The sequence below is a fragment of the Nymphaea colorata genome, chromosome 6 (genome assembly GCF_008831285.2).
Source record: "Nymphaea colorata isolate Beijing-Zhang1983 chromosome 6, ASM883128v2, whole genome shotgun sequence".
In the NCBI taxonomy this organism is placed as follows: Eukaryota; Viridiplantae; Streptophyta; class Magnoliopsida; order Nymphaeales; family Nymphaeaceae; genus Nymphaea; species Nymphaea colorata.
The window spans coordinates 4708015-4719627 of record NC_045143.1 but is presented as its reverse complement, the minus strand read 5'-3'; the positions used below and the strand labels follow the sequence as shown (position 1 = coordinate 4719627).

Sequence of the window (11613 nt, the reverse complement as noted above, 5' to 3'; positions counted from 1 at the left end):
GTATGGTAGGTACAAGGTCTGTATCACAGTGGGACACTCAATATTCTTGTTCATGCTTAAAGGAGTTGTTCCTCGCAGAAGCCAGCACCGTCTTGTCTGCTACAACCAGGTATATATGCAGCTCTCGCCACTGCAACCAAATTGAAAATCCAGTTACAACATTATTCTGAAGAACTGAAAGATGAAAAACGAAGATCTGATTCAGAAGCTGCTGGATCATCTGTTTTTCTATTTACTGCAATGTTTTAATTTATTGGTCCTTGAATAACATTGTCACCAAGTTGACCTATAAAAGAAATTAATCATGTAGATTACAGCTATATGGCTCTGATCTTGGTTAAAATGATAAACAGACATGCTATGAAATTTGGTGACCATATAGCTTATCTGAACATAGTCCGTCCAAGAGAGAAAGACACATATTATGCATATTTTATGACTAACCATAGAATCAACACCCAATCAGGGTTTTTCTTATCCAACTTGGAATAAACTAACTGAAATTATTTATATAGCATCCAAGCCCCAAACTTAATTAAGCACATGATAAGAAGAAATTGTTTGTGGAATTTTCTTTTATGTTCTTACTAAAATTAGGTTGTTTTCTATTGGTTTCTTTCATGCAGAACCCTTTCAGTAGTCATGCAATTAATTTATTTTCTATGGGGAAGCCTGTTTCAAGTTCTTGGATCTATATGGGGAAAACCATGCCCATATCCGGTTACAAAGTATAGTTAAAAATAAACCTACTTACACTAATTGTTATCAGATAGTAAAGCAGTTTAATGTTCTTATTGCAAGAAATTTTTATATCTTCATCTAGACCTGGACTTGGATCCTTATCTGGAATACTATAACTGGATTAATTTTTGCTATGTGGCAGTCACATGAAGGTTGATCTTATTGGATTCAATATATATGATTAACAGGGTTTGTGGAAGGTAAGATTGAGCAGATAGACTGGCAGTTCATGAGAGGCCAAGCCAACTCTTCCCTTCCCATCTTCTCCCACCCTCAACTTGGGATCTGGGTGGTTCTATGGTACATCTTTCAATTCGAGTGGCACGTATGCTATCACTTGCAGTTTAAAACAGTATCACTTACAAGATTCAAACTCAAAATACATCGTCAACCTAATATTAAGGCCAATAAGCTACATTATGCTCCTCAGGCGATTGATAGATTAAATGAATCATTTTGAATAGGCAAAACAAAGTAATATTTTATTTATACAAAAAGAAAAAATAGGGAAATTTTGAAAATGGAAAATAATGACAGAGCTACTAAAGATAACATGTGGCACTGTTTAATTGAACGCTAGCTGCATTAAATCGGTTTTTATAGGCCGATTGAGGACGACTGATAATATGATTCGTTCCCACTCTATGGACAGCCTTTAATCCGCCACCATGCCCGGAAACGACCATGTTAACTATCTGTACACCCAAAAGAAAGCGGCAGTCAAAATCTACCTAATTTACAAGGAAATGGATAAAAAAATTGGTATGTTAGTCTTCATTTCAATCATCCAAGACGTTCACAAAGCAGAATTGAGCAATTTCTCCTTCCAAATTGTTGTGCTTTAGTTCTAAATCATATATATGATTTAGACAGTAAAGCACAAAAATTTGAAAAGAGAAATTGCTCTGTTCTGGTTTATAAACGTGATTTTTCTTCCAAATTGCTGTGCATTAGTGTCTAAATCATATATGATTCAAAGCACAACAATTTGAAAAACGAAATTGGTATGTTCTGGTTTATGAATGCATTGGATGTATGAAATGAGGACTAACACAACAATTTCTTAATCCTAGCGGTTCGCAACCCCACCAATTGTATGAAACACTGTTTCAAAAGTTTGGAGTATTTAATAGTCAAAAGAGTCAATGAGAGAATTTTTTGACTGCCGCTTCTCGTCCAATCTAGAAGCATCAAAAGCCAAGATGGTGATAGAAAAACCAGCAGCATGCCTATAGCTTTCAAGAAATAATTATTACATGAATTATCGAAACTTTTGTGTGGAAGACCTTTTTCAGGGGGTCTCATGATTTTTTTCCTAAAACGTTTACAGAGCACACGCGTTTCGTGAAAAGTTAAAGTTAGAGTTATTCAAAAACGAAGAAGATGACGTTGGTGTCATATCAGGAATGATTGATCACTTTCAAATGTTTTAAACTATGGCATGATTATTTGATCTGCAGTTCTTGAGAGGCTACGGAGTCAAAGCAGAATGGCGTCGTTTCTGAGGCCACTTCAAAATAATCGTGTTGGATGTATATATGAATCTTTCAAAGGGCCCAAGTTGGTCGCTGGATTACCAAAAACCTGGTGGACTTCTTTCCCGTCGTTATTCTAATTCACGTTGTTACATCTGAACGAGAGAGTCCACTCCCCAAAGAATTTGGCCAAGCTTGAGAAGAACAAGGTAGACTCATTTACTACCTAACCCAAGCATTGATTCCAAAACCAGAACAAGGTAGGCCACTCGAAAAATGAAAACGTCATGTATCTTGTGAACTTCATTCAGTTCTTTTATTAATGCCATCAATTTCAATCCTTGACAGGCGCTAGCCAACTACAGTCTCGTATTCATAATAATAAAGTATACAATGGGAAAGACGAAGAAGTTAATCTTTCATAGACTACTGATGCTCTAACATAGGCAGGAAACAGGATCAAGCAGGGCGAGCTCATTCTTGGGCATTTCGAAAGGAGTTCTTCCTTGCAGAAGCCAGCACTTTCTTGTCTGCTACAACGAAGTATGCCGCTCCTGCCACTGCCACCAAATTGAACATTCCGCCTCGTCAATATAAGGAAAATTAGAAAAAAAATCATATGAATATTATATATGTATATATATCAGAGAGAGACAGAGATCAGTTACCAGTGGATATGATGAGGGCCTGAGCCGTGGGGTTGAGGTTGCGCCTCGCCCAAGGGAACATTCTTACGCTGGCCAACTGCATGGACAAAGGCAGAGAGAAAAATTTACAACGGTGGAAGTGTCGGACAAACGAAGATGATCATGCATCGGTGAAGACTTCTGGACGGACTTGGCGCCTTAGTTTCGTCCATAACTTCGTCGTCTTCTTCCGTTTCCACAATTTTCAATTTAAAGAGAGAGAGAGAGACTTACAGTGGGGATGGCACTGGCAGCAGTAGCCATGATAGCCGCTTTAGCTCCCGCGACCACTCCCTCTTCATCACAGAAACAGGAGAAAAAAAAAACGAAAAAAAACAAAATCAGCAGCCGATCGACGACAGAGCTTCTGTCTCAGAACGCCATTTAATTAGTTTGTCCAATTCTTAGCTGGTACAGAAAGAAATATTAGCTGTTGAGACTGCTACTCCTACACTCGGCAAGCTTTCATCTCATGATGTAGCTGCTAAGGCTGCTAGGAATTATAACAGTTTGTAGAACAATGATAATAAATCAATGAAGTGATGTTATATATATATATATATATATATATATATATATATATATATATATATATATATATATATATATATATATATATATATATATATATATATATATATATTGCATGGAATTGACAAGGACAAGATACCATGAGCATAGCGTCTCGCCCGGGCGACCCTTTGGTCCATGTAATATCCTAAACCAGTATTCATCTCCAATGGGCACGAAATGGTGCAGGTACTGGAGTTTCCTGGTTTAGCTGCAGACTGATCAACACCCATTGATGCAAAGATAGGGAGAGATAGAAAGATGGGAACTTTGTAGTTCACGAGCGAGCAATGAGGATGGGAATATGGTGGTGATCAGGAGAAGGGCGCCTTCGGCTATTTATAAAGGCAGAAAAGAGATGGGAGTGCTCGAGTCCAAAACTTCGGCGTGGAGAATATTGGCAACATCGAGGATCACCGACGCCAATCTAGGGGTCCGCCCCCTGGTCGGAGCAAACTGCTGTCCCTTGGTTTCTGGTAGAAAGATGCAACTGTAGACCCTTACGATAGAAAACCTTTACAAGGAGTTCACGTTTTTTCTCAAACAAAAAAAGGGCTTTGAAGTTGATTATCACGTTGTTACCGTGTCTTGCGAAAAGTCCTGATCGTAAAACTGGTTTCAATCTGGAAGCTGAGACCCAGTGCTTAGTTGAACCAGCTGATTTCAACCACTCCGTGAACTCGGTTAGTACTGTGACATTCGCAAGCTAAAATGGCAGACCGATGTTGTGCTAAACGTACTATAAATGTTACTAAAGATTGATTGAAGACCCAAGTTATTTGACTGCATCACGTCATTCTTCATGCCATGTTCAGAGTTAGGTGGCACGTCACTTTATCGCAGACTCCAGCGTTAGAGAAATGATCAAGATGATGTACAGTATTCCCCGTGTTGCTAACCCATAGGTTTAAACTAATCGATCTAGACTTATACATATAATGATTTGGACTGTGAGAAGGCCAGCCAGCCTGAACCTGGTCAGCGCAGTATTGCAACTGAGCCATCACGGGGGGCCGACTCAACCTCGGTGCAATGAAAATGAGCATTAAGTCAAGAGAGGCGGAGTTTGGAATTTTTGTTACCGGTGGGTGGGGCTTGGAAACAATTTTAATTGGCCAAACTATGTTTTCAAGAAGAGAGGAGCCAAATTGTACTCCCCCTCCACCTGTAACAATCAAGATCCATTCCTGGTTAGGGCCCTTAGTTCGGCAGATCCCAACTTGCCTCTTATCAGTTTTGGCTCCAACCTCAAAAAGGTTAGAAACACTAAATTTTTTGGGTGTTACAATCCACCCGTCTGAAGGCACATGCATTCGCGTGTGTGGTGCGCGTGTGGGACCCTAGGTCTGAATATTGAACTGGCTTTGATACCAAAGTAACAATCAGAGACCCACGCCTGAGCTCAGGCCCCTGGTTCGGTGGATCTCATTTTGCACCTACTAGAAATTAGGACAACCATCTATTCAATAACTCCATTTATAAGTCTTTGAAGATCACTCACAATCTTCAATACCGGATTAAATTTTTCGACTGCTACAGTTCACTCTCCTTAAAGTACAAGCATCCGCGCATGTGGGACCTTAGATCCAAGTGTTGCAAAAAGGCTAACGCCTTTTATATGCCCTTGAAGATCCCTCACAATCTTCAATACAATACTAAATTTTTGAAGTGTTACAATCCACCCCCTTTAAGGCACACACGTTCATGCATGTGAGACCCCACGTCCGAATATTGAACCGGCTCTGATACCACTATAACAATCAGAAACTCACTCCTAGGCTTGGGCCCCTGGTTCGATGGATCTCAACCCGCCCCCTAACAGTTTGGGCTCTAACCTCAAAAATGTTAGAAATCAGGACAACCATCTATTCAATAACTATCTTTATAAGTCATTGAAGATCACTCACAATCTTCAATGTTACACCACCTTTAAGAAAGATTGAACCAGGCTGTAAGACCTCAAGGTTGTAACTTCATTAAATAGTTCTTAACATTGAAGGTCGCTGATTTAGGTCAGACAACTCGGCCCACTCTGCGAGGCCAAAGTGGGTGGCGAGGTCTCTCGCTTTTCCTTGGGCAAGCAGTCTGAACCTGTCTATAGCTTATTAAATTTAAAATTTAAGTATGTTGGTGATGATTCCAAGTTTCACGGACTATTTTCTGCATGCATAATTTAAATGTCGATCTAAAGAAGATACCGAAGATTAAAGGAGAAACTAAGGTTATGTTGTATAATGAGGTGGAAATTAAAGAGAAAAGTTTGAGCGTTCGGATTACAGTGTTTATGATGGTGCGTTTTTTTCAAATATGTTTATGTTTCATATCGATGACCAAGATCAACTCGATCCATCTGTTCCTTAAGATTGTCATCGTCAAAAGTTGCACTCAAGGTCAGGTTGGTGAAGAATGGCAAAGAAATGAGTCATGACGTTCATGACAGTGACCGGTGATTGGGTCTGTTTAGGTCGAGGACAGACTTACCAATATCGTGTTTGTCCCATCTAAGAACATGATTGCGTATAGCAAACTGGCCGAGCAAATGTCGATCGCCTTTGACGATATGGGCTTTTTTTGTGTGCTTCCTGAAAACTTTAATCCTACTTCATAATATGGTCACTTCATTAATTTCAATCCCTAGAAATGTATTATTAGATCGAGCTAATATTGTAGGTTGAATGTTTACCTATTAAGGATGATTGCTCAGATCATGCAGAAATGTCTTTGAATTTGTCGTTTTGAAACTTTGATTACGTCAACTCTGTTCTAATCCGTCGCAATATTTTTGGGAACTTCTAAATATTCACCATCAATTTTGGAGTGCGGCCATAATTGCGGTAATTAGGAAAACCTTTAGTCTTAATCAGCATACTAGTCCGGAGATGTACGAGCGTTTCAGCGATGTGGTTTATAGAAGAGTACTGGATTTGATCTCTGCCATTTTCTGGGCAGCGTAAGATTCAAAGTAAGGTTTCGCTCTTTTTATTGCAAAAGGTTTCGCTCTTTTTATTGCAACACAGGTGTGATGTTTCAAACGCATAAATTTACTGCCCACGTTTGTGGGATGAATGAACTTAAAGAAACAATAGTCGATCGGAAAATGAAAACGTCATGTATCTAATGAACTTCATTCAGTTCTTTTATTAATTCCATAAATTTCAATCCTGGACAGGCGCTACCCAACTCCAGACTAGTATTCATAATAATAAAGTTACAATGGGAAAGAGGAAGAAGTCGATCTTTTATAAATTACTGATGCTCTAACATAGGCAGGAAACAGGATCAAGCAGCGGGAGCTCATTCTTGGGCATTTCGAAAGGAGTTCTTCCTTGCAGAAGCCAGCACTTTCTTGTCTGCTACAACGAAGTATGCCGCTCCTGCCACTGCAACCAAATTGAACATCCCGCCTCGTCAATACAAAGAAAATTAGATATAAAAATTCATTAACGTATGCAATATTATATAAGAATGAGAGAGATCAGTTACCAGTGGATATGATGAGTGCCTGAGCCGTGGGGTTGAGGTTGCGCCTGGCCCAAGGGAACATTCTTACGCTGGCCAACTGCATGGAGAAAGACAGAAAAATTTACGACGGTGGAGTGTCAGAAAAACGAAGGTGAACATGCGTCCATCAAGACTTATCGGCGGACTTGGCACCTTACTTTCCGTCCATAACTTTGTCCTCTTCTTCCGTTTCAACAATTTTCATTTTCTGTAAGAGAGAGAGAGAGAGAGAGAGAGAGGCAGACTTACAGTAGGGATGGCACTGGCAGCAGTAGCCATGACAGCTGCTTTAGCTCCCGCGACCACTCCCTCTTCATCACAAAAACAGGAGAAAATAGGAAAACAAAATCAGCAACCGATGGACTACAGAGCTCCTCTCAGAACAACATTTACTTAGTTTGTCCAATTCTTTGCTGGTGCAGAACGAAGAATTAGTTGTTGAGACTGTTGTGCCTGCACTCGGCAAGCTTTCATCTCATGATCTAGCTGCGAAGGCAGCTAGGAATTATAGCAATTTGTAGAAAAATGTTAATAAATCAATCAAACGATGCATATATGGTACATGGAATTGGCATGGACAATATACCATGAGCATAGCGCCTCGCCCGGGCAACCCTTTGGTCCATGTAATATCCTAAACCAGTATTCATCTCCAATGGACACGAAATGGTGCCGGTACTAGGGTTTCCTGGTTTAGCTGCAGACCGATCAACAGCCATTGATACAGAGATAGCTAGAGAGAGAGAGAGATGGGAACTTGTAGTTCACGAGTGAGTAATGACCATGAGATTATGGTGGTGATCAGAAGAAGGGCGCTCGGCTATTTATGATGGCAGAAGAGAGATCGAGCTCCCAAAGTCCAAAACTTCGGCGTGGAGAATATTGGCAACGTGCCGAAGGCAATCTGGAGGTCCGCCCCGTGGTCGGCGCAAACTGCTCTCCCTTGGTTTCTGGTGGAAAGATGAAACTTTAGATCCTTATAAGAGAAGATCTTCAGAAGGAATTCACGATTTCTCTTGAACACAAAAGGGCTCTGAAATTTATTAACACGTTGTTACCGTATCTTGCGAAAAGTCCTGATCATAAAACTGGGTTCAACCACGAAGCTGAGATACAGTGCTTAGTTGAATCGGCTGATTTGAACCATTCCGTGGGACTCAATTAGTTGAATCGACCGACTTCAAATGTTAATAAAGATTGAGCGAAGAGACAAGGTATTTGACTGCATCACGTCATTTTTCAAGCTAAGTTCAGAGTTAGGTGGCACGTCTCCTTGTCGCAAACTCCAACGCCAGACAAATGATCATGATGATGTTCGGCTAACCCATAGGTTTAAACTAATCAGATCATAGACTTTGTATATTACGAGTAGAACTGTCGGCACAGAAGCAATTACATGTATAACAAACTAAATATTGAACAATGTTAACATAACAATTACATGTATAATAAAGTAAATATTAAACAATCTTAATATGAAAGAAAATTGAGAACCTGGTGTGAGCAACTGCCACACACCAGGCCTATATGACGCTTTGCCACTGGCTGTGGGAAGGCTAGCCAGCCAGAAACTGATCAGTATTGCAACCGAGCCATCACCGCCTGGTCGACTTAACCTCGGCCCCATGATGAGGATGGGCCTGGAGTCAAGAAGGGCAGAGCTTGGAATTTTTTCATTGGAGGAACCAAACTATGTTTTCAAAATATTGATAGAAGTTGGATTGTATTTTTTAGAATTTTTATATATGCTAAATTAAAATATTTAGAGATCATAAATATGATCCCCTGCCGGCCCTCTGGCTCTGCCACTGCCACCGATCTAGCTTAGGTCAACGTTGTGACCTGACCTAGGCTAGCGGCCCGAGCCTGTCCATGGCTTACTAAAATTTTAAAAATTAAGTATGTTGGTGATGACTGGAGATATCATGGACTATTTTCTGAATCTGACGTAATTTGACGGACGATCTGATGAAGCTATCAAAGAATTAAACTAAGGTTATGTTGTATAACTAGGTCGAAATGAAAGGAAAAGTTTGGACCCTCCGATTACAGTGTTCATGATGGTGCCTTTATTTTCTTTCAGATATGCTTGTAGGTGAAAAAATATGTTGACGGCATGAAAATTGATACATGAAACAGCATACGTGAAAAATTTTATGCTAAATGTGTTCTAGTTTACCAACGAGAACATCTATATATTAAACGGACATATACAACATCTAGCCCTTGCTCCCTTAGTTTGATCCAAGGAATATTCTCAAATACAAGCTTTGGGGCCACCAGAAGTATAATAACTTCCTACCATTGACCATCTAAATCAAAATGGATGTTGGGAGATTTTATAACTCTTTCAAAACATAGCTTACGTTAAGTTATTCGTTCATTTTTAGTTTAGGAGATCAAGATTTTGATATTGAAATCTATCCTTTCCATAACCCGGTAGCAATCTGCTTGACTTAATTAGGTCAGACTTTTGATCACCATGCACTGGGATATCTGGAATTGATCTGGTTTTTATGCATCCAAATTATTCAGGTGTATATCAACAAGGCTGATAATTGAAAGCATTTATGTTTAGTTTGGTGTTGATACTTCCTTCCCTTACTGTTCTTTTTGAAATGATAATACTAGCAATATATATAATGTGCCGCGGAAAGAAGGGATCTAGTGGCCCACTAAGCCCAAACAATGTTGACTAACTAGAGTTTTTTTTGTTTTTTTTTTTCCTCAGTTGTCCATCGTGGAGTGCTTGACATTAGGTTCGACCCAAAATTTGAGTACTGAAAACGACAGGGTGTTTGATTACTTCGGATTTGAAATCCACAGTTTGATGTAAGTATGATGTGACATGCCTTATCCATGTTTCATCAAACTAAGGATCTTAGTCAGGCCTAAGATCCACACTTAAGATTCTTATTTTACTTCTTATTAAAGGTCAGATTTAAGATCAGAGAGGGAAGGTCTATCTGATCTTCAATTCACGGTCCTTAAATCTTAAGGTTCTCAAATCCGACATTGTCAAAAGGACTTGAAACTTTATGACTTAGAGATAATATTCATAGGACCAGACTTTCTTGAAGATGAAAATCATTGTCAATATATCACGAGAATATAAGTCAATAGATGAGTATATTTACAGGATTTTTCATTAAAGGTTATTATTGTTAAGAAAATAAATATTGAAAGGATTGAGAATGTGACTGAACATTTCATATAGGTCATTAGTTAAGCTCATGAACGCAGTTTATGGAATTTCCTTTTCTTTTCCTTACTAAGATTAGTCTGTTTTTTATTTGGTTTCTTTCATGCAGATCCTTTTCAATAGTCATGCTATTAATTTATTTTCTATGTGGAAGCCGGTTTCAAGTTCATCAGGAAAACCGCGCTCATATCCGGTTACAAAAAATAGTTCGAAATAAAACTACATACAATAATTGTTAGCAGATAGTCAAGCAGTTTACCTATTGCAATAAATTTTTAGATATTAATTTAGACCTGGATCCTTATCTGAAATACTGTAACTGGATTAATATGTGCTATGGAGAAGTAAGCCCGGGCATCGGGTCGGCTCGACACTTGAAACTTAGGCCCAAGCTCGGCCTAACACCTAAAACCCGAGTTCAAGCTGGACCCAATTAAATTAAAAATATATATATTTTAAATATAAAAAATATATAAATATATATACATAATATATATTTTTTGAACAAGACGTTCAAAAAGCAGGACTAAGCAATTTCTCCTTCCAAATCATTGTGCTTTAGTTCTCATAAAGCATAACAATTTGAGAAGAGAAATTGATCTGTTTTGGTTTATGAATGTCTTGGGTGCATGAAATGAGGACTTACACAGAGGAATCTCTTATCCGAGCGGCCCTCAACCCCACTGATTATGAAACTCCGTTTTAAAAGTTTGAATTATTTAATAGTCCAAAGAGTCCACGAGAGAATTTTTTGGCTGCCGCTTCTCGTCCAATCTAGAAGCATCGAAAGCCAAGATGGTGACAGAAAAACCAGCAGCATGCCCATAGCTTCCAAGAAACGATTATTTCATGAATTCTCCAGCTTCTGTGTGGAAGACCTTTTTTGTGGCGGTCTCATGATTTTTTTTCACCAAACGTTAACTTTGCACATGCGTTTCGTTGAAAAGTAACGTTGAGTTATTCAAAAACGAAGAAGAAGCCGTTTGTCTCATATCAGGAATGGTTGATCACTTTTAACTGTTTAAAAAAGTAAAAGTTTTAAATTTCTCCTGTTATATATATATATATATATATATATATATATATATATATATATATATATATATATATATATATACCTTAACTTTTGTCAAAAATAGGATTATCTTCGCTGACAAATTGTTAGAGCAATTTCGCTAAGCTTTCAGACTGCCGTGGTATTCCCTGTCGCTGCCGTGGCTTGATAATTTGATCTGCAGTTCTTGAGAGGTTATGGAGTCAAAGCAGAATGGCGTCGTTTCTGTGACCGCTTCAAAATAATCCATCGTGTTGGATGTATATATGAATCTTTCAAAAAGCCCAAGTTGGTCGCTGGATTACAAAAACCCAAAGTTTATGGGATGATGGTGCCTGGTGGCAGTTCATTTTCCTGCCGACTTTCCTGTCATTAGTTTAATTC

The 11613-nt window shown here is 38.9% G+C and overlaps 2 protein-coding genes across 2 annotated transcripts; both read right to left on the bottom strand.

Annotated features, from left to right (window-relative positions):
- Positions 1-2504: 2504 nt before the first annotated feature.
- On the bottom strand, positions 2505-3762 carry LOC116256395 (early nodulin-93-like). The gene is made up of 4 exons (XM_031632753.2): positions 3573-3762; positions 3137-3198; positions 2885-2960; positions 2505-2776 (listed from the first exon to the last, which is right to left on the bottom strand). The coding sequence occupies exons 1-4, from the start codon at positions 3703-3705 to the stop codon at positions 2691-2693; spliced, it is 357 nt and encodes a 118-aa protein (XP_031488613.1). The 5' UTR covers positions 3706-3762; the 3' UTR covers positions 2505-2690.
- Positions 3763-6725: 2963 nt separating this feature from the next.
- On the bottom strand, positions 6726-7755 carry LOC116256396 (early nodulin-93-like). Its single transcript, XM_031632754.2, has 4 exons — positions 7560-7755; positions 7223-7284; positions 6956-7031; positions 6726-6852 (listed from the first exon to the last, which is right to left on the bottom strand). Exons 1-4 carry the CDS (start codon positions 7690-7692, stop codon positions 6767-6769), a joined length of 357 nt encoding a protein of 118 aa, XP_031488614.1. The 5' UTR covers positions 7693-7755; the 3' UTR covers positions 6726-6766.
- Between the last annotated feature and the right edge of the window lie 3858 nt (positions 7756-11613).

Bases quoted from the DNA above. Each gene is read 5' to 3' on its own strand.
- LOC116256395 (XM_031632753.2), bottom strand. From the start codon at position 3,705: ATGGGTGTTGATCAGTCTGCAGCTAAACCAGGAAACTCCAGTACCTGC. The intron at 3,199-3,572 runs GTATCTTGTCCT...TCTGTGATGAAG, and splicing joins GGCGAGACGCTATGCTCATG to AGGGAGTGGTCGCGGGAGCT. The intron at 2,961-3,136 runs GTAAGTCTCTCT...TTGTCCATGCAG, and splicing joins CTGCCAGTGCCATCCCCACT to TTGGCCAGCGTAAGAATGTT.
- LOC116256396 (XM_031632754.2), bottom strand. From the start codon at position 7,692: ATGGCTGTTGATCGGTCTGCAGCTAAACCAGGAAACCCTAGTACCGGC. The intron at 7,032-7,222 runs GTAAGTCTGCCT...TTCTCCATGCAG, and splicing joins CTGCCAGTGCCATCCCTACT to TTGGCCAGCGTAAGAATGTT. The intron at 6,853-6,955 runs GTAACTGATCTC...ATTTGGTTGCAG, and splicing joins GGCACTCATCATATCCACTG to TGGCAGGAGCGGCATACTTC.